At 37.5% G+C, this 20,608-nt stretch overlaps 2 protein-coding genes across 5 annotated transcripts in view; one reads left to right on the top strand and one right to left on the bottom strand.

The window, feature by feature from the left end:
• NDUFAF2 (NADH:ubiquinone oxidoreductase complex assembly factor 2) overlaps positions 1-4,216 on the top strand; it is a 169,774-nt gene extending 165,558 nt beyond the window's left edge. Inside the window, exon 4 of the mRNA XM_037062891.1 lies at positions 3,850-4,216. Within this exon, the coding sequence (XP_036918786.1) occupies positions 3,850-4,098 (249 nt within the window). The 3' untranslated portion in view covers positions 4,099-4,216. The remainder of the gene's footprint in view (positions 1-3,849) is intronic.
• Positions 4,217-14,796: 10,580 nt separating this feature from the next.
• On the bottom strand, positions 14,797-19,887 carry SMIM15 (small integral membrane protein 15). Of its 4 annotated transcripts, none has more exons than XR_005068908.1 (3): positions 19,660-19,760; positions 18,308-18,445; positions 16,186-17,190 (listed from the first exon to the last, which is right to left on the bottom strand). XR_005068908.1 is itself a non-coding variant. In XM_037062889.1 (2 exons), the coding sequence occupies exons 1-2, from the start codon at positions 19,771-19,773 to the stop codon at positions 16,939-16,941; spliced, it is 351 nt and encodes a 116-aa protein (XP_036918784.1). In that variant the 5' UTR covers positions 19,774-19,887; the 3' UTR covers positions 14,797-16,938. The 4 variants fall into 4 exon arrangements, 1 of the variants encoding a protein (XP_036918784.1); XR_005068906.1 differs by lacking the exon at positions 19,660-19,760 and adding an exon at positions 19,333-19,653; XR_005068907.1 differs by lacking the exon at positions 19,660-19,760 and adding an exon at positions 19,253-19,343.
• Between the last annotated feature and the right edge of the window lie 721 nt (positions 19,888-20,608).

Below are 20,608 nucleotides of genomic sequence, written 5' to 3'. Positions count from 1 at the left end.
CTAGTGCAAGTTCAAATCAGTCCAGATCCTCTCACCTGCTCATGAGAAAGAACTTCCATGAAGACACTAGTTCAAAGAGGATCTTGGAAGAGTGTAGAGGCATAGAAAATCATTTTTTCTTTTACTTCCATTACCTCCAGTATCATATTGAGAGATTTTCTTTGTGATATATGGTCACCTCACCTAAGAATTCTACACGGTGTATGAGAGACGTAGATTACTATCACCCTCACTCACAGCAACTGTCTCATAGTTACTGTAGTTATTGAAGTAAACTACTTGTGAGGAACTGGTCTATTTTGTGGAAATTACAAGAATATTTATAAATATTCTTTCCTTCACATTTGCTTTGAGGGAGAAGTTTCATTAGATGGGCCCTTCTTTGCATCTAAAACTAAAAGTCTGCAACACTATAGCCCCTCAAACCTTTTTTTCACTTTAAGTACAATACATTATTTTAAATGTAATTTTAAATATTGGTGCTTAAGTTTTTTAAGGATTATTGTTGCTTGAAATTCACATTAGAAACCTAGATTGTGTCATACATTTAAATATTCAGATATTGCTTTTAAGTGAATATCATTTTTTAAAATGATGAAATTAAAAAATAACTTGAGTACTTGATTTTTACAGTGTTGTCAGATATTAGTTACATTAATAAGTTTTTTTCATATTCTAAATATGTTCTCATAAAAAATTTGAAAAATAGCCCTGGCTGTGTAGTTCATTTGGTTGGGCTGGAGTGTCATCCTGTGCACAAAAAGGTTTCAAGTTCAATCTCTGGTTAGTGCACATACCTAGGTTGAGGGTTCATTCCCCAGTAGAGTCACTTACAGGAGACAACTGATCAATGTTTCTCTCTCTCAAATCGATAAACATATTCTCAGGTGAGGATTTAAAAATAAAATCAGAAAATACCTTAGCAAAAAAAAAACATTAAAAATCATACCCACTTAGAAGTAATCATTAAGATAGGAGGAAGTAATCAACCGAAATATATAATTACTCTATTTCATCTTTTTTTAAGATGCACATCTTTTCAGATTTTACCATCTCTAAAATTAGGTGTGAAGGAGTATAATTGCCTTTTTTAGTGATACATATAACAATGGTGTTTCTTAAATTTGATGGACTTGTAGTCAGTGAAATACAGTAAGAGATTCCTTGTAATTTGGGGTATAGAGCCTTACAGGTAGAATAGCATATCTGAGAGACAGACTGCATTGCACAAATTGCTTGCACTGATTTGAGCAAACATTTTCAATTGCAAAGTACCTCTCTGAACTGGTGTGTAGGGCATGCTGAACTCCAATTCCATTTGCCTCTTCGCTGCCATAACACTCCAGAGGTGAATGAGAAGTAGATGGGGCTTGGTTCTGGCGGGACAGAGGGTGTCCTTGGATTTCATGCTTTAATTTCCACAGAGAAAAGACTGGTGGGGGCATCTTTCTGAGGCAATCTTATTTTTATTTCATCACTAGTAAAAGATATAATTTCTGATGATTAGTTTTGAGGCAAAAAATAGCGATTAGGCTTAGAAAATCTTTGATAGTCACTTTTATGCCTTGTGTAATAATTCATATTAAGTAGTTTGTTTCACTTATTGGGAAGTAAATATTTGTATGTTGTGGTCTTCCATGTCTTTTTATTATAGTATATATAAGAACAGAGATGTTGAATTCAAATACTATATTTTGGGGACTTCCAGCCAAGATGGAGGCGTAGGTGGAAACACCGTACCTCCTCGTACAACCAAGTTTATGAACAACAAAGATTTAGAAACCAGAACACAACAAAAACAGAGAAAATTGAACTGTCAACAGTTCAATTACTGACAACAACGAACCATTCATCCAGACCGATAAACCAGGCAAAGGAGCAAGCAGTGAGACAGACCGTGCAAACCAGGGCCCAAGCGCCAGGAAATAAAGCCTAAAAGCACCAATTAGAAAAACTTTCTGGGGTCCAGGTGCCGGGAGAGGCTCCCAGACTCATAGAGAGTTCGTTGGAGAGATCTACAGGGTCCTGGAGGGTGCACAAGCCCACCCACCCAGGAGCCAGCACCAGAAGGGCCCAATTTGCTTGCACGAAGTAGCAGAGGGGACCAAAATCCAAGAGAGAGCAGAACAAATGCCATTGCTCCTCTATGACCCCGCCCCCACATATAGCATCACAACCCAGTAACTTGGGTTGCTCTGCCCTGGTGAACACCTAAGCTTTTAACACACATAACAGGCAAGAACAGACCAAAACATTATGGCTCAAGCAGAAGAACACCTCAAAGCCCCAGAGCCAATACTTCTAAATGACAAAAATATAGCCAACCTATCAGATGCACAGTTTAAAACACTGGTAATCAGGATGCTCACAGAACTGGTTGATTTTAGTCACAAATTAGATGAAAAAAAAATGAAGGCTACAGTAAGTGAATGAAGCAAAATGCACAGGAAACCAATAGTGATGGGAAGGAAACTGGGACTAAAATCAATTGAGTGGCCCAGAAGTAAGAAAAAATGACCAAACAGAAAAGAATGAAGAAACAAGAACTGAAAAAACGAGGAGAGGCTTAGGAACCTCCAGGACACCTTTAAACATTCCAACATTCGAATTACAGGGGTACCAGAAGGGGAAGAGGAACAGCCACGAGTGGAAAACTTATTTGAACAAATAATAAAGGAGAATTTCCCCAATCTGGCAAAGGAAATAGACTTCCATGAAGTCCAGGAAGCTCGGAGAGTCCCAAAGAAATTGGTCCCAAGGAGGAACACACCAAGGCACATCATAATTACATTAGCCAAGATTAAAATGAAGGAGAGAATCCTAGAAGCAGCAAGAGATAAGGGGACAGTCACCTACAAAGGAGTTCCCATCAGACTGCCAGCTGATTTCTCAAAAGAGACCTTACAGGCGAGAAGGGGCTGGAAGGAAGTATTCCAAGTCATGAAATCTAAAGACCTACATCCAAGATTGCTCTATCCAGCAAAGCTTTCATTTAGAATCAAAGGGCAGATAAAGTGCTTCCCAGATAAGGTCAAATTCAAGGACTTCATAATCACTGAGCCCTTATTATATGAAATGTTAAAGGGACTTTTCTAAGAAAAAGAAGATAAAAAATATGAACAGTGAAAGGACAGCCAACTCACAGTTACTAACAACCATACCTAAAACAAAAGCAAACTAAGCAGACAACTACATCAGGAGCAGAACCATAGAAATTGAGATCACATGGAAGGTTAGCAACAGGGGGGTGGGAGGAGGAAAAGGGGGAGAAGGTATAGAGAATAAGTAGCATAGAGACGGTAGGTAGAAAATAGACGGGGGAGGGCAAGAATAGTATGGGAAATATAGAATCTAAAGAACTTGTGACACATGGACATAACTGAAAGGGGGGGGAATAATGGGGGAGGGATGTGCAGGGTGGAGGGGAATGAAGGGGGGGAAATGGGACAATTGTAATGGCATAATCAATAAAACATATACCAACGCCCCAAAATATTATATTTTGCTGTGTATAATGCACACCTTTTTGCCCAAATTTTTTAGGGAAAAATAAGAATGCGTATTATACATGGGTATAGTGATTACATACCATGGGTATAGTAGTATATAATGCACACAAAAACATGAATGTACATTATGCATGGGAGTGCATTATATACAGCAAAATACAGTAACACTGGTATATTATAAGACAGCTTTCTCAAACTTATCTTGTATACATCTATATATTATTTGAATGCAAAGCAAGTTTTATGTATATATGTACTTTATTATTTTTTTTCTTAAAACCTGTAGGTTGTTGTCTTCTAGCTAGAAATTTAAGTTTCTTTCATTTATATATTCATACAGGAAATACTAAAGAATGAAAAATATAGAGAAGAAATTCAAATAAAAAGCAAAGACTTTTATGAAAAAGAAAAACTCCTTAGTAAAGAAAACAATGAACTCTTGGCTCCACCAGTTGAAATGCAGATTAAAGGGCATGCATCTGCTCCATACTTTGGAAAGGAAGAACCCTCAGTTGCTCCCACCAGCACTGGTAAAACTTTTCAACCAGGATCCTGGATGCCACAAGACAGCAAGAAGCCCAATCAATAATGCACTGTGGTAAAAATTTGTTTTATTTATACATATGTGACTGTTTTGTCAAATAAAGTAAAAACTTACTTTGTGATTATGTGACTATACCATAGTTCTCTATTCCATTAAACTTAAGAATTCTTTTTCAGGATGCATAAGAAAGGTGAGGTTATGAACTAACTTTTTTTAAACTTAAATGCTTCATTTGATTTAGTCATCATGCTGTTTATTAATGTGCTACCACAGGAAATAACATGCAGCTGTAAATGCTCAGGATCTTGGATCCTTACCATTTAAAAATCCCCAAGATATATCTTGGTAGAGATAATAAAGATAGTGAGCTCCCCTACATAATCAAATATTAAAGAAGAAATAGAAGACTGCTATTTCTAGAGAGGCGTTCTGTAAGTTTCTAAGGACTAATCAAGAACATAAAATTGAGAGACCCAAGATGGCAGAGGAGTAAGTAGATCTCCTCCCAGGACCAATCTGGAATTACAACTAAGTTGTAGAGAAATCATCCTGAATAACAAACTGTACACTAGACGGAAGGAAGCCTTATAACCAAGCACAATCAGAAGAAGCCCCTTAACAGCAACAAGACTGATAGGGAGTACCGAGGAGGTGCAAGAGGGCCATTTGGGTTCCCACAGCGGCAGCTGAAGTTCCGGAGGGTTATTTCGGTGGCCGGGGGGTTCCCCCTGAGAAGTGTGGGGTCTAAACCACAAGCTGGGCTCCCTGGCCTACAGCACCAGAACTAGCAAAGGAACCCTAATAACATATGGATATGAAAAGCAGTGGGGTATCTGTCCACCAGGGAGTGATGGTTGGAGACACCTGAGCCTCTTAAAGAGCCAGCACACAAAATTCCGTTTTAGCCATTTACCCTGGGTTCCAGCAGAGGGACGGCAGAGAGAACTAGAAACACATGGGGAGACTCTGGGGCTAGTGGCTCTGGAGAGAGAACTAAAGGAACAGCCACAAGGATCCCTGTGCTGAGTCATTCCCCATACTGTAGAAGCCATCTTTCTCAGACAGAATACTCCTCTCTAAATGTCATCAGCCCGAAGGGAAGCAATAGCCCCATCCACAGGAATTACTCTGCCCCACCGTGTGGTATTTAAGCCCTGGCACTGAGGAATACAGCTGGAAGACACTCACTGATAAACCCAACAAAAAGCCTGTATGCATAAGCAGATCACTGGGAGCTCTGAGACTTTAGCTGACCTTCTCCCAGGCCCAGTGCTGATAAAAGCCAGCCTTAGTGTGCAACCTGGTTCTTTCTGTACACATCCAGGCCCAGCAGAGGGAACCACACACTGTGGATAGTTGATAGCTCCAAACAGGCTGCCCAGGGCCAGTCACAGGCAGGGTTTGCCTTAGGGCTGCACCAGAGTCTTGCAGATCTACCAAATACATAGAAACAAACACCTAGAGGCAGCCAAAATGGGAATATAAAAAAACACAGGCCCCTGTTCCCTGGCTGGCGTGGCTCAGTGGATTGAGCACTGGCCTGTGAACCAAAGGGTCACCAGGTCGATTCCCAGTCAGGGTGTACATGACTGGGTTGAAGGCCAGGTCCCCAATGGGGGACATGTGGGAGGCAAACCGCACATTGATGTTTCTCTCCCTCTCTCTCTCCCTTCCCCTCTGTCTAAAAATAAATAAGTAAATAGTCTTTAAAAAAAAAACCCACAGGCCTCAAATGAAAAAACAAGAGAATTCTCCAGAAGAACTAGATGAAATGGAGGCAAGCAGTTTATCAACTAGAGATTTTAGAGTAATGATTATAAGGATATACTACACCATTTAAGAAAGACATAGAAACCATAAAAAATGACCAGTCAAAAAATAAAGAATGCAATAGCTGAAATAAATAATGAACATTCAAAGTAATAAACAGTAGGTTAGATGAAGCTAGGACTGAGTCAGTGATTTAGAATATAAGGTAGAAAAACACCTGAGCAGAGCGGGGGGAAAAAAGAATTTTAAAAAATAAAGAGAGTTTAAGAAAACTTTGGGACAAAATGAAGCATAAAAACATCCATGTCATGAGAATACTAGAAGGAGAAGAGAGCAAGCAAAGGATCAAGAATCTATATAAGAAATAATGACTGAAAACTTTACTAATCTGGTGAAAGAGAAAGACATACAAGTCCAGAAAGCTTAGAGAGTCCCAAACAAGATGGACCCAAAGAAGCCTGCACAGAGACACATCATAATTATAATGGCAAGGCCTAAAGACAAGGAGAGAATCCTAAAAGCTGCAAGAGAGAAGCTGGTAGTTACATACAAGGGAGCACCAATTATACTGTCATCTGATTTCTCAAGAGAAACATTTCAGGCCAGATGGAAGTGGTGTGATGAAAAGCAAGGCTACTTTCAAGGCTACAAGCAAGGCTACAATCAAGGCTACTTTACCCAGCAAAGCTATGATTTAAAATTGAAGGAGAAATAAGGAGCTTCCAAGACAAGAAAAAGCTAAAGGAGTTTGTTAGCATCAAACCAGTACCACAACAAAAAAACAAAGAAACAAAAAAAAGAGAAAAATAATCTAATAATAAAATGGCACTAAATATGTATCTATTAATAATTACCTTAAATGTAAATGGCTTAACTACTCCAATCAAAAGACACAGGGTAGCTGAATGGATAAGAAAACAAGACCCATATATATGCTGCCTCCAAGCAGACTGAAATATACACACAGACTAAAAGTAAAGAGATAGAAAAAGGTATTTCATGCAAAAGGAAAAAAAGATGTAGTAGCAATACTTGTATCTGAAAAAATAGACTTTGAAACCAAGGCTGTTTGGTTTGTAAGAGACAAAGAAGGATACTACATAATGATGAAGGGAACAATCCAATAAGAGGATATAATTTAGTAAATATTTATGCACTCAATCTTGATGGATATAAATGGAGAGATCAACAGAACTACAGTCATAGTCAGGCATTTTAAGACCTTATAGACTTCAATGGATAGATCTTCCTGAAAGAAAATCAACAAGGAGATAGGAGCCTTAAACAACACGCTAGATCAAATGGATTATATTATATCTTCAGAGCATTTCATCCCAAAGCAACAGAATACACATACTTTTCAAGTGCACATGGAACATTTTCTAGGATACACGTTAGGACACAAAACAATTCTCAATAACTCAAAGACTAAAATCATATCAAGCATCTCTTCTGACCATGATGCTATGAAACTAGAGATCAATCACAAGAAGAACTCTGGAAAACATGCAGAGACATTGAAGCTGAATAACACGTCATTAAACAATGAATGGGTCAACAGTGAGATCAAGGGAGAAATCAAGAGGTACAATGAGACAAATGAGAATGAGGACACAACAATCCCAAATCTGTAGGACACAGAGCAATCCTAAGAGCAGAATTCATACAGGTCTAGCTCAAAAAAAATAAGAAAGAGCTCATATAAACAATCTAACTTTACACTTAAAAGAATCTGAAAAAAGACAACAAACAAAATCAAAGTGAGTAGAAGGAAGGAAATAATAAAGACCAAAGCAGAAGTAAACAGAATTCAATCTTTAAAAAAAGGACACAAAAGATCAACGAATCCAAGAGCCAGTTCTTTGAAAAGATAAATAAGATTGATGAAACCTTAACCAGATTCATGCAGAAAAAAAGAGAGGACCCAAATAACTAAAATCAGAAGTAAAAGAGGAGAAATAACAACTGACACCAAAGTGATACAAAGGATTATAAGAAAATATTACGAACAACTACATACCAACAAACTGGGCATCCTGGACAAAATGGTTAACTTCCTAGAAACATGCAATCTTCCAAAACTAAACCAGGCAGAATCAGAGAATCTGAATACACACATTACACCTAGTGAAACTGAAGCAATAATCAAAAACTCCCAGCAAACAAAAGCCCTGGACTAGATGCCTTCACAGATGAATTTTACCAAACATTATGTAAAGAACTAACACTTCTTCTCAAACTATTTCAGAAAAATCCAAGAGAACGGAAGGCCCCCAAACTCATTTTAAGAGGCCAGCCTTATCTTAATTCTAAAACCAGATAAAAACACTACAAAAAAAGAGAAAATTATGGGTCAATATCCCAGATGAACGTAGATGCTAAAATCCTCAAAAAAATATCAGCAAACCAAATACAACAATGCATCAAAAAGATCATACACATGATCAAGTGGGGTTTATTCTTGGAATGCAAGGTTGGTACAACATTCACAAGTCAATAAATGTGATTCACCACATTAAAAAATAATGAATAAAAGCTACTTGATCATACCAATAGATGCAGAAAAAGCATTTGGTAAAATCTAGCACCAATTTATGATAACAACTCTCAGCAAAGCAGAAACAGAAGGAACAAACCTAAACATAATAAAGGCCATATATGACAAACCCACTGTCAGCATCATACTCAACAGGGAAAACCTATAGAGTTTCCCCTTAAGATCAGGAACAAGACAGGGATGTCTGCTTTCACCTCTCTTATTCACATGGTACTAGAAGTCCTAGCTGCAGCAATTAGACAAAAAGAAGAAATAAAAGGCACCCAGATTGGAAAGAAAGAAGTAAAACTGTCTTTATGTGCAGATGACATCATACAGTCCATAGAGAACCCCAAGGATTTCACCAAGAAATTACTAGAACTAATAAATGAATTCAGCAAAGTATCAGGATACAAAATTAATATCTAGAATTTAGTTGCATTTTACATGCCAATAACAAACTAACAGAAAGGCAAATTAGGAAAACAATCCCATGCACAATTGCTTCAAAAAGAATAAAATACCTAGGAATAAACCTAACCAAGGATGTAAAAGAACTATACTCAGAAAATTATGACACTAAGAAGGAAATTGAAGAAGATACAAATAAAATGGAAGCAAATACCATGTTCATGGATAGGAAGAATTAACATCATTAAAATGTCCATACTATCCAGAACAATCCAACACAATTCAACACAATTCCTATCAAGAGTCCAATGCTGTATTTCATAGAACTAGGACAAATATTTCAAAAATGTATGTGGAACCATAAAAGGCCCCACACAGCAACAGCAATCTTGAGAAAGAAGAACAAAGTTGGAGAAATCACACTAGCTAATATCAAACTATACTATAAGGATGCAGTAATCAAAACAGCATGGTACTGGCATAAAAACAGACACATAGATAGATGAATGGAACAGAATAGAGAGCCCAGAATTAAACCGACACTTTTATCATCAATTAATATTAGACAGACAAAGGAAGCACATAAAATGGACTAAAGACAGTTTATTGAATACATGGTGTTGGGAAAATTGGTCAGATATGAGCAGAAAAATTAAACTAGACCACCTTCTTATACCACACAAAAGAAGAAATTCAAAATGGATCAAAAACTTACATGTTAGACTCAAAACCATAAAAATCATAGAAAAATGCATAGACAGCAAAATCTCTGACATTGCCTGTAGAAATTTTTTATCATATATCTCCCCATTGAATCAAAAGAAAAAAATTTAGAATTTGAGACTACATCAAACTAAAAAAGTTTTGGTCGGCAAAGGAAAACATCAACAAAATAAAAAGACAACACAGAATGGGAGAACATACTCACCAATGCACTTGATAAGGCATTAATATCCAAAATGTATAAAGACTTACAAAACTCAACACCAAAAAACAAACAATTCAATTTAAAAATTAGCAAAGAACCTGAACACTTCTCCAAAGAGTACATACAGATGGCTAATAGACATATGAAAAGATGCTCAGCATCACTAATCATCAGAGAAATGCAAATTAAAACCACAAAGATATCAGCTCACACCTGTCAGAATAGCTGTCATCAATAAATCAACACACAAGTGCTAGTGAGGATGTGGAGAATGGGGAACCCTTTTGCACTGTTGGTGGGAATGCAGATTGGTACAGCCATTGTGGAAAGTAGTAGAGAGATACCTCAGAAAATTAAAAATGGATCTGCCTTTTTACCCAGTGATCCCTCTTCTGGGAATTTATCTGAAAGAACCCAAAACATTACTTCAAAAGTACTAAAGCACCCCTGTGTTCATTGCAGCGTCATTTAAAACTGCCAAGATTTGGCCTTGGCTGGTGTAGCTCAGTGGATTGAGTGAGAGCCTGCAAATCAAATGACTGCAGTTCAATTCCCAGTCAGGGCACATGCCTGGTTTGCAGGCCAGTTCCCAGCAGGAGACCCACAAGAGGCAACCATACATTGATATTTCTCTTCTCTTCCCTTCCCCTCTAAAGATAAAAGTTTTTTTTATTAAAAGAAAAAAAATGTTTCTCTAAAAAAAAATAGCCAAGATTTGTAACCAGCCAAGAGTCCATCAGTAGATGAGTGAATAAAACAACTATGGCTCATTTATACAATGGAATACTACTTGGTTATGAAAAAGAGGGAAATTTTGCCCTTTGTGACAGTATGGATAGACCCAAGGAACATTATGCTAAGTGAAATAAGCCAGTGAGTGTGAAAGATAAACACCACGTGATTTCACGTGGAATCCAGTGAACAAACTGAAATAACAAGCAAAACAGAGACAGACTTATAGAGAGTAGGATGTCGGGTGGGGTTGGGAAGAGGTTAGGGGTTGGAGAAATTGAGGGAGGAAAAGGACTCATGAACATGGACAACAGTATGGTGAATATGTCATTTGGGGAGGTGATATAAGGAGACCAAATGGTAATAGAAAAACTACAATAAAAATTTTTTAAGGGAGCATAAAATTGGATAAGACATTTTCAGGCCAAGAAAATTTAGTTGATTGACCTGGCTGGTGTTGCTCAGTAAATTGGGTGCTGCCCTGTGAACCATAAGGTCACTGATTCAATTCCCAGTCAGGGCACATGCCTGGGTTGCAGGCCAGGTCCCCACTTGGGGGTATGCAAGAGGTAACTGATCTATGTATCTCTTGCACGTTGAGGTTTCTCTTCCTTTCTCCCTCTCTTCACCTCTCTCTAAAAATAAATAAATAAAATATTTTTTAAAAATTAGTTGATAAATGGCGGGGGAAACCATAATGCCCTTGATGAGTAGATGAGACTAAAGTGAGCTTATGGATTGAGGTTGGTGTTGAAAACATGAATTAGGACCAATATAAGTAGACTATTCATCACAAAAGTCTAAAAGAACAGTCAACAGAGAAACAGTATAATAATTTAGAATTCCATGGGCTTAAAAATTTGAGAAAATGGAAAATAGGAGAGAATTCTAAGAGAGCTATTCCACTGATGGTGGAGCCCCAGTGGTTTGTATATTGAAGATGTAAACAGATGATGTTGAACACTGTATTATTACAAAAGTATTTTTGAACAGTTGTACATTTTTCTGAAGTGTACCAAGTTTTGTTGCTAATTAGTCACTGATTTTAATACAGAGTTCTTTTTAGAGTGTTTGGCATTATAATAGACAATAAATATGTACTGCATAAATGGCCCAAATTTTAATGCTCTGAATAATGGATTTTTAAAATCCTTGGTTAAGTGTTAACACTGAACTCCTAAAAATATAGGTTAAGATTTTTACTTAAAAGATGGTCAAATTTTTTATTGCTTAATAAACCACATAAAATACAACTTTATTAATTAAACTAAAACAAGTAATCATATGTAATCACCATAGCATATTTATTGAATGACAAAGACACTAAGTGATAATACTAATATTTCAGCAGCCTTGTTACCATCATGTTAAACATTCTTCTCTTTACATCATTACAAAGCATTAGTACATTATACCATAGAGGCAATATAGGAACTAGTCACTAGACAACATAAAAGTAGGTAAAATTTCTAGAATGATTATAAAATTTTTTTTAAAATTCTATTTATTTATTTTTAGAGAGAGGGGAAGGGAAGGAGAAAGAGTGGGAGAGAAACATTAATGTGTGGTTGCCTCTCACGTGTCCCCTACTGGGGACTTGGCCTGCAACCCAGGCACGTGCCCTGACTGGGAATCGAACCAACAACCCTTTGTTTCACAGGCCAGTGCTCAATCCACTGAGCTACACCAGCCAAGGCAGAATGATTATAAATTAAGATTAAGATATTTTTGCCCCTGGCCAGTGTGACTCAGGTGGTTGGAGCCTCATCCCATAACTGAAGGGTTGCAGGTTTGATTCCCAGTCAGGACACATATCTAGGATGCAGTTTCAATCCCCAGTCCAATCATGTACCATCCTCCAGAAGGTAACCAATCCATGCTTCTCTCTCCCACTGATGTTTCTCTCACTCCCTTCTCTCTCCTCCTTTCTCACTAAAAGCGATGAAAAATATCCTCAGGTCAGGGTTACAAAAAAAAAAGATGTTTTTGAATCCTGTACCACAGGAAAAACTAAATTTCTAACATGCCTGAATACTTCTATTGCCAAACAGCTATTAGTTTATTAATTGTATTCTATATATATATATATATATATATATATATGTTTTGTAAACATTTGCCATAGAGCATATTTATAGATAACATTAATTTATGTTGATTTTAGTACATTTAGCTTTCATTTAAGATGTTTTACATAAACAGCAAAAAATAAAATCCCAGCCAAGCCCAGGTAGGAAAATATCTTATAGCAAGATGGTACTGGCCCACTGTCATTAGTAGAGTATACCCTTTCAAAGTGATTTTGACAGGTGGGGAAGTTTATGGTAACCCATCCACACTGCTTTCCTCAAGGCTATTTTTCAGACGACCAGTTGTACTATTAGGTGGTATCAGAACAGAGTTAAATGTCCTACATAAAAACTGAACTGTAATCTTGGCCTAACTAACCATCTTTACATTATACTTGGCTTTTAGACCAGGCACATGCAATGCAGAATTAAGTGTTAAATAACGTATTAACTTGTCTACAATATTTCATATTTTAAATAATTATATTTTGGGTATTTATATTTTTTAAATGAAAATGTTTTTCATCTTTTCAATACAGACTTCAAACCTATGCATTTTTTTAATTTTAAAAGATGTTCATTTAAGTATTATATATTAAGTACTTTCTCAGAGGTAAATCCTTTGATTTCTTACGCCTCTACAATACATGCATATAGCATGTTTTTACATCAGTAAAGGGCTTATTACATTGTATAAACAGCTCCAATATAGAAAGTATGTTGGCTGTTGCATTTAAAGATTGATTGATTGATTGATAGAGAGCGCATGGAGAGGAGAAACACGAATGTGAGAGAAAACATCAGTTACCTCTTGTATGCTCCTGAACCGGGGACCAAACCCCCAACCCAGACAAATGCACTGACAAAGAATAAAACTGGGGACATGTTGCTTTGTGGAACGATGCCCAACCTACTGAGCCACACTGGTCAGGGCAGTCTGTTGAGTTTAATCATGTAAATCTAGCCTCACAGTTATGCTTAAGATATTTAAAATTAAAAATTAACAAAATACAATACTTTCCCCTGTTATCTATTATCTTCTTCCATTCCTATTTTTAACAGATTTCTGGCTGTCATTTAATTTTTTTAATTATTAAAAATACTTTTCCCTTTTTATTCAATTTATGGGGTGACACTGATTAACAATATTATACAGGTTTCAGGTGCACAACTCCACAACACATCCTCTGTGCACTTTATTGTGCTCACCACGCTGAGTTGAGTCTCCAGCCATCACCATTTACCTTTTACCTCCCCTGACCCTCACAAGGACCACACTGTTGTGTCCCTGAGGTTTCTTTGCTCAACTCCACCTGCCCCCACCTCCCCTCCCTGCCCCCAGACTCAGCCTGCTGAGTCTGTCTCTAATTTGCTTGTTAGTTCATATTGTTCATTACATTTCACGTGAGTGAAATCATATGGTACTTACCTTTCCTTCTCTATTTTTATTTCTTAACTAGGCCTGAACCAGTACCAGTATATTTTCTTAATACCATCTCATGAACCACACTATTTAAAATGAAACCTGAATTTATGTAACCAAGGCTTTTTCAAATTTTGTGTTCTTTGGAGAAAAAAAATATAGGTGAGGAAAGTCTATGGTAGTCAAATTAAAAGACTCCAAGATACCACAAAGGAATAAATCCTACGTTTTACCTTTTGTTCCCAAAACTTTTGGTATTTGAACATTGAATCCCTTCTAATGTTTGAGAAATAAAGAATTTGTCCTTATATACTTATTCTAGATATGAAGTAAATTACAGTGATGCTATAACCATTTGCAAGCACAAAACAGTCATGCCTAAAGAGGAATCAAACTTTCTCTAATTTAAAACACAGGAGGTGTAAAGTACCCCCTGCCACTTTCCCTTACTTCACCATAAGGAAAGAACAGGTGAGTGTTAACTAATTTATTTCAACATCAGGGTTTCCAGCTCATAGCTCCCTAAACTTCTTTCCAGTATGCTTAATTTCAAGAAATTAAAGAAAATGCCCTGCACATCTGATACAGTAATAATATGAAGTATAAACTTCAGCACATGCTGAAGTTTATCACATGGATCAGATTCTGACACAAAAACTGTGTGTGTGTGTGTGTGTGTGTGTGTGTTGCAGAGGGCAGAGATGTTATAAATGTTTGTTACAGGCAAACTGTTTTTTATCCCCAAAACCAGCCAAAAAAAGGTAAAATTGATTGTATTACTTCTCAGAACTTCAAAATCAGTAAGTAGGCAAATTTTAAAAGAAGTATTCTGGATAACAGTTAAATGGGATTCTTTCAACGATGGTACTATTTGTTACAGTGAGAGATTGATTTTTCTGAAGAATCCCAAATCTCACAGTAGTATGTATTTTGAATCCCCCCTGGCACACACACACACAGATACACAAATACTGTAAAACCTGTTGAACTCGCATGTATCAAAAGGCTCCATAAATGTTGGGGAAAGCTGAAGAAACAACAAATGGTATATGTTAAACAAATTTAAAATTGAAATGTGTTAGGAGTTTAAAATAAATTATTTTTAAAAGATTTCAGTTAGAATACCTTTACATTATCACAACAGAACCAATGAAACCACAGTTTTAGTAGATAACTGGGGGTTGAGATTAATGTATCTTTTGCTATAGTACTTTTACTCTAAAATGTAGTGAAAAGCAGTACAGATGTATATAAATTATTTTTGTTAACAGCATGATGGCAAAGACCTGAAAGCACTTTAGATATATCTTAACAGTTTTTCTTAAACTGGGCTCTGCAGATCCATGAGTCAATAGTTATACCTAAACATTTTTTGAAATTTTGTTTTAATTTCAATAATACAAAAAGCATATCCCAGGTCACGTGAATTACTAACTCATAACTAAACACTGAATGACTTCAGTGCCTAGGGTTGCCATGTGTTGATTACAGTGGCATAAGTAGGAACTGACAACCTAAATAACAGTAAGTATATTGTTCATACCAGTCCATAAATATTCTTAGGGGTCTTACTTGAGAAGCATTACCCTCAACTTTTACAAAAATGTTTAGCTATACATGAATTTCAAACCCTTTGAAAAGTCTAACTTCTATGACATATCTAATTTGTTTTACTACCCCCCCCAAAAAACCCAGCACCTCTTTATAAAAAAGTATCAAATTTATTTCAATATCTACTTTCATTTTTAAATTAAAGCTCTTGGACAATTTCTGTAATTTAAAATTCATTACCAGAGAGATGAAGAAAATATTAATAAGCTATTGAATACTGACAGCAAGTAAAAGTATTGGACTATGTATATATAAAAGCTATATTTCATAGTAAAAAGTTCCACTTATACTTAAAGAAATATCCTTTAGCATTTTATTTCTAATGATAACACATACTTGTTTTGGCATAATTTATCTTTTTCACCCAATTACTACTATGCCAAACAAAACTTTTCTAAATGTGAAGCTTTTTTTTACCACTTACAAAATATGACTTACTTTAAGAGTTCCTTAAAAGAAATTTGAAATTTTAATTTTCACTATGAACTTGTTTGAATAAAAATTATAGGACATCACTACCACAAGTTAAAAACAAATGGAATAAAAAGGAAAAGTGGCATCTATATAATCAACAAATTAATCAGCTAAGACATTTTAACTACTTCACATGTCTAATTAGCACAAATAAGAATAAACTGGTTCCAAAGCACTACAAGGTTTGGAATTTTTATTGCAAGCTTTGTATCATAGTGTTACTCTATTCAACAAGTCATCTCTAAGTAAATGGCAGTGTTCGTAAGTATAAAAATTGTTATATCCAGTAGGTGGTATTCTATATAGACAAAATAATAAGAGAATTTTTTATAAAATTTGATTTTAAAAAGGCAAGATATCTGATAATCACCAGTATCTCAAAGGCAAAAATGAGAAAAATGCAGAAAATTGAAGTACTCATTGATTAATAATATTTTGCTTTGAGAAAGCTAGAATGATTCTAAGAAATAAGCAATAAGGATAAAAGATGTAGTTAATATACTGGATCTCTTTTAAGCCAAAGCACACTGTTCACCTCAGAACAATTCTCATTTTTTACATTCTTTGTTTCCTTCATCCAGAACAGGACCCCATTTTGAGCCAGTGTGTGAACAGAGTTCATAATCTAAAGTCATTTTCCCCCCACAGGATGTTTACATTTCAGGACATAAGCTGCAAAATGGCACATGACTAAGTCAGTCATAAAGAATTTGTAGTATAATAAATGCCAATTTACAGTAACTGTCAACAGACGTCTATATTGAAGCTTAAAAGCTGCTATAGCAGAGATCAGAACTAACATGAATCTTCCATATGCTCCGACTTCGTTTACTAGTAGTCATAAATCCAGAAAAGAAACCTTAGAGGGTCCTTGCAAAGCTGCGTAATTTCCCAAGTAAGTTTCCTACAGTGGCAGAGCCTGTTCATTCCTTCAGTCCTTTTTTGGTCGTTTAGCTTTTGCAATGTTTTCTTGACGTTTTTGTTTTTTCTTTTGCTCCTTTTCCCTGGCCTCAATCATCTTGGCCAATTTCCAGGACAATACAGCACTTGCTAGAAACAATGGAGTAAGGGCCAAAATAACTGTTGTAAGGAAGCCATATGGGTCCTTTGCAGCCCATTCCACAATATACGCAGCCCAAGCCTTTATATCAAACATCTTTGTAGGGGTCTTAGGGAAGGGAGGCTGGGGGGAAGAGAACAAAAGAAAAGAATATGTGGTTAATCAAATTTTGAAAAAGTTACATCATACAATCAGTTAACTCAGAATTCCATTATCACTCATTAATTGTTTTTTTAAAGTATTAACTAGTACTATTTTAATAGATTAATATCTTCAGTGAAAAAAGAGTAACTCAATTAGGACAAGAAAGGTGACACTCAAAAGACGTGAAGGTATAGAAGATAAAAGTGAAAATCATGTGGAATCTGTCATAAAGACCATGCATTCTCACATGCTGCCCATAATCAAGATAAAATTTTAAATATTTTATTGATTATGCCATTACAGTCGTCCCATTCCCCCCCTTCATTCCCCTCCACCCTGCATACCTACTCCCTCCATCCCCCCCTTTAGTTTATGTCCATGTGTCACAAGTTATTTAGATTCTATATTTCCCATACTATTCTTGCCCTCCCCCGTGTCTATTTTCTACCTACCATCTATGCCACTTATTCTCTGTACCTTCTCCCCCCTTCTCCTCCTCCCACTCAAGATAAATTTTAGCAGCAAACTTTTACAAGAAACTTGAGTTTTATATATTCATTCCAGGCCCCATTTATCTTTTTTTTTTTTTTTTTTTACATAGCCTTAGTACTATTGAGTACTAATTAACAAAAATACAAATCATCAAATTTGGTGTGTGGAAAAGACAGGCCAGATTACATGAAATGCTTGGAGGAGAGGTAATGAATGACCACTTTCAGGAAAAAGAAGAAACCACAATAATATCCACATTCAGATGCAGAGATAAAAGCAAAATGTGACATTATTATATGTCCTCTTTCAGCTTTGAGGACTCTTACTTGAGGATATAATGTAATAAATGAGAATATATTTAATAATGAGAAAATTAACCATAACAGGTGCCATTCATTTGTTCCCTTTTGAGTTGATAAGGGAGGGCCATCTGGCAAATGAGGATAGTGTGGATTTGAGTGTCATTTTTATTTTGCCCCAGAGGCTTTTCTACCTTTCACGTTTGTGTCAACCCCTATTCAAAGAAGAGAATTAGAATACAGTGGTAGGAATAGGTCTATATAGTTACTCATATTTTCAGCTGGGATATAAAAAAATTATCTACCTTAGGCTTGAGTTGTGATCTCTAACTTTGTCCTGCGATTATTAGTGAGCCAATTATAATTTCAGACAGATGACCCTCGGTTGATTGTCTTCTTCTTTAGCTCTACTATACACTTTCGAAAGCTTTATATTCTATATGCTGGAGGGGTTGAAAAGAATAAGTAACAATAAAAAGTTTAAGTCACAACTTTCAGGATAATTACAATACAAATTATGTGAAAAACTTCTAAATTGTAGATATGCAACCTATTAATGGCGCCTAGAATTGCCTGGCACACCATGGACATCTACTATCTATCTCTTTCTTCCTACTTTGAAAAAAAAAGAAAGAATTACTACAACTGCAAATGCCCTCTAAGAAAATTCTACTTACTGGAGATCACGTATTTTACTAAGTAACTTACTTAAACAATACAATTATAAATTTTATAACTCACTGACATATAAAAAGACGTTAACTCACTGATGTTACAGCATTTAAAGGATTAAGTATATAATTACAAAAATCAAACACATCCCCTTACTTTTAAAGTTTCTTTTTTCTCTCCCTATTATACGATTCGTGTTCTCCATAAAGGAATCAAAAGAGATAACCAAAGCAAAATATAAACTAGCCACAATTCCATCACCTCCAGAAAACTGCCACTGGTTTTAATGATATCTTCCCGTTTCCTCATATTTTCAACTGAAAACACATTAAACTGCCTAACATGTTAAATATCGCAGCCTACCTTCCCATCCCCCCCAAATCGTACGCCCCACCTACAGAGTCAGACCTAGGCCCTACGGTGATCAGTCCGTTTCAACTTCTCCAGCCCAACAATGAATTAACTAATGCAAAATACAGGGATAAGCAAGAGAACTTTGCAATAAAGGGTAGGGTGGGAGTGAAGGGCCTGGTTTGTGGCCAAGTTTTAACCACTGACACAAAGAAAAGCGTTAACACCTCCTTTGTGCCTCCCACACTTTAAGGAATAGTACTCTTCTTCCTTCCGTTAAGGGGTTCACCGGGCTTCATCTGCAGACCTGACCCGCGCCCGAAGCTGGAGCTGATGACACTTCCGCTTCTTCCTTAGGTTTCCCCCTAGTTCATTCTTCCTTCGTTAGCCCAACCGGCCAACCAGTTCCTGAGGGCCCACATTCTCCCGACGCTGTCGGCCTCGGCGAGTGCAGACCCTGCGGGACTCGGAGCGGCCGTCCCGGGGAACACGGGGTAGGCCCCGCCACACCTCGCGTCTCCCGTGCGGCGACCGCCTCCACTGGGCACGAGGGCGAAACCTCACCGATGCAGCCCACCATCCTCCCGCGCACCGAGCCCAGGACCTTAGGCTCCGACCCTAACCCGCCACTCACCACCGGGCCGGAAGCAGGAATGCGGAAGCCCGGGCTTTCCTGCCCCGCCCACAGGTCTGCCCCAGTCTGAATCCGGCCTGAGAAAGTCGAGAGGCCAGTTTCCGGCTGCGCCATTGCTGGTTGGGTCCCGGGACCTCGACTTCCAGGATGCTGGACTGGGGCGGGATGGCGCCGGGGTTTCCGCGAGCGGCAGGTGAAGCCGCGCCGGGCCTCCTCCGGGGCTGATGTGCTGGCGAGGGTGGGCGCAGGCCTCTGGGAATGGGTCCGGATGCACTGAGGTCTTCTTCCTTTGCCCCCTAGGCCAGCCGGGAAACAGTCCCCCAGCCCTGCGGGGGCCAGGTGATGGAGGGCCCCAGTGTGTGAGGTCTGAGGTCCCCGGAAACTTAGACCAAAGAGCGTCGGCAAGAAAAGAGTTGGTCCCCACCGTCTAGGTGAGGGCACACAACGACTCCCGAAATATTCTGGCGAGTTTCTTCTGGTTCACAAGTCCCCCTTTGCTCCTCTCCTGGTTGGACAGTAGTTAAAGCCTGACGTAGAGGAGGCAAAACAGCAATTGGACCCCGGTGGATGCACCGAATCTGGTTACTAAGGGAAAATGCAGCCATGCTGTGTGAGGAGGGCTTTTTGTTTGTTTTTAATTTAAGAACCTACCTCATTTCACAAAAAAAATGATCGATATTTGCCCAAAGTAAACGATAAGTAATTATACTGGGCATAGAGGTCCCACAGAGTCCGTTGTTTTTTCAGTACACAAAGGGATACAAAAGTCAACAAGCAGAAGGAGTGAATTAATACTGTCTTCTAATCTACAGGAACTGAAATATTAGCTCTGGTTTGGTTGGTGACTGAGTTTTGTGATTGCTTGCACTGAACTGCACTGTTTGACTACTCCAGCAAGTGTTGCAAGACCTCGTCATTGTTGTATGACAAATACAGGAGGTTTTTATTC

The sequence above is a fragment of the Sturnira hondurensis genome, unplaced genomic scaffold, assembly GCF_014824575.4.
Source record: "Sturnira hondurensis isolate 20B ecotype Veracruz unplaced genomic scaffold, ASM1482457v3 Scaffold0014384, whole genome shotgun sequence".
In the NCBI taxonomy this organism is placed as follows: Eukaryota; Metazoa; Chordata; class Mammalia; order Chiroptera; family Phyllostomidae; genus Sturnira; species Sturnira hondurensis.
This window is presented reverse-complemented; position numbering and strand designations above follow the sequence as displayed.

Excerpts from the sequence above, each read along its gene's own strand:
- SMIM15 (XM_037062889.1), bottom strand. The coding sequence starts at position 19,773 with ATGGCGCAGCCGGAAACTGGCCTCTCGACTTTCTCAGGCCGGATTCAG. Across the intron at positions 17,176-19,659 it reads TTCCTGCTTCCGGCCCGGTG|ACCCCTACAAAGATGTTTGA; the intron begins GTGAGTGGCGGG and ends CCCTTCCCTAAG.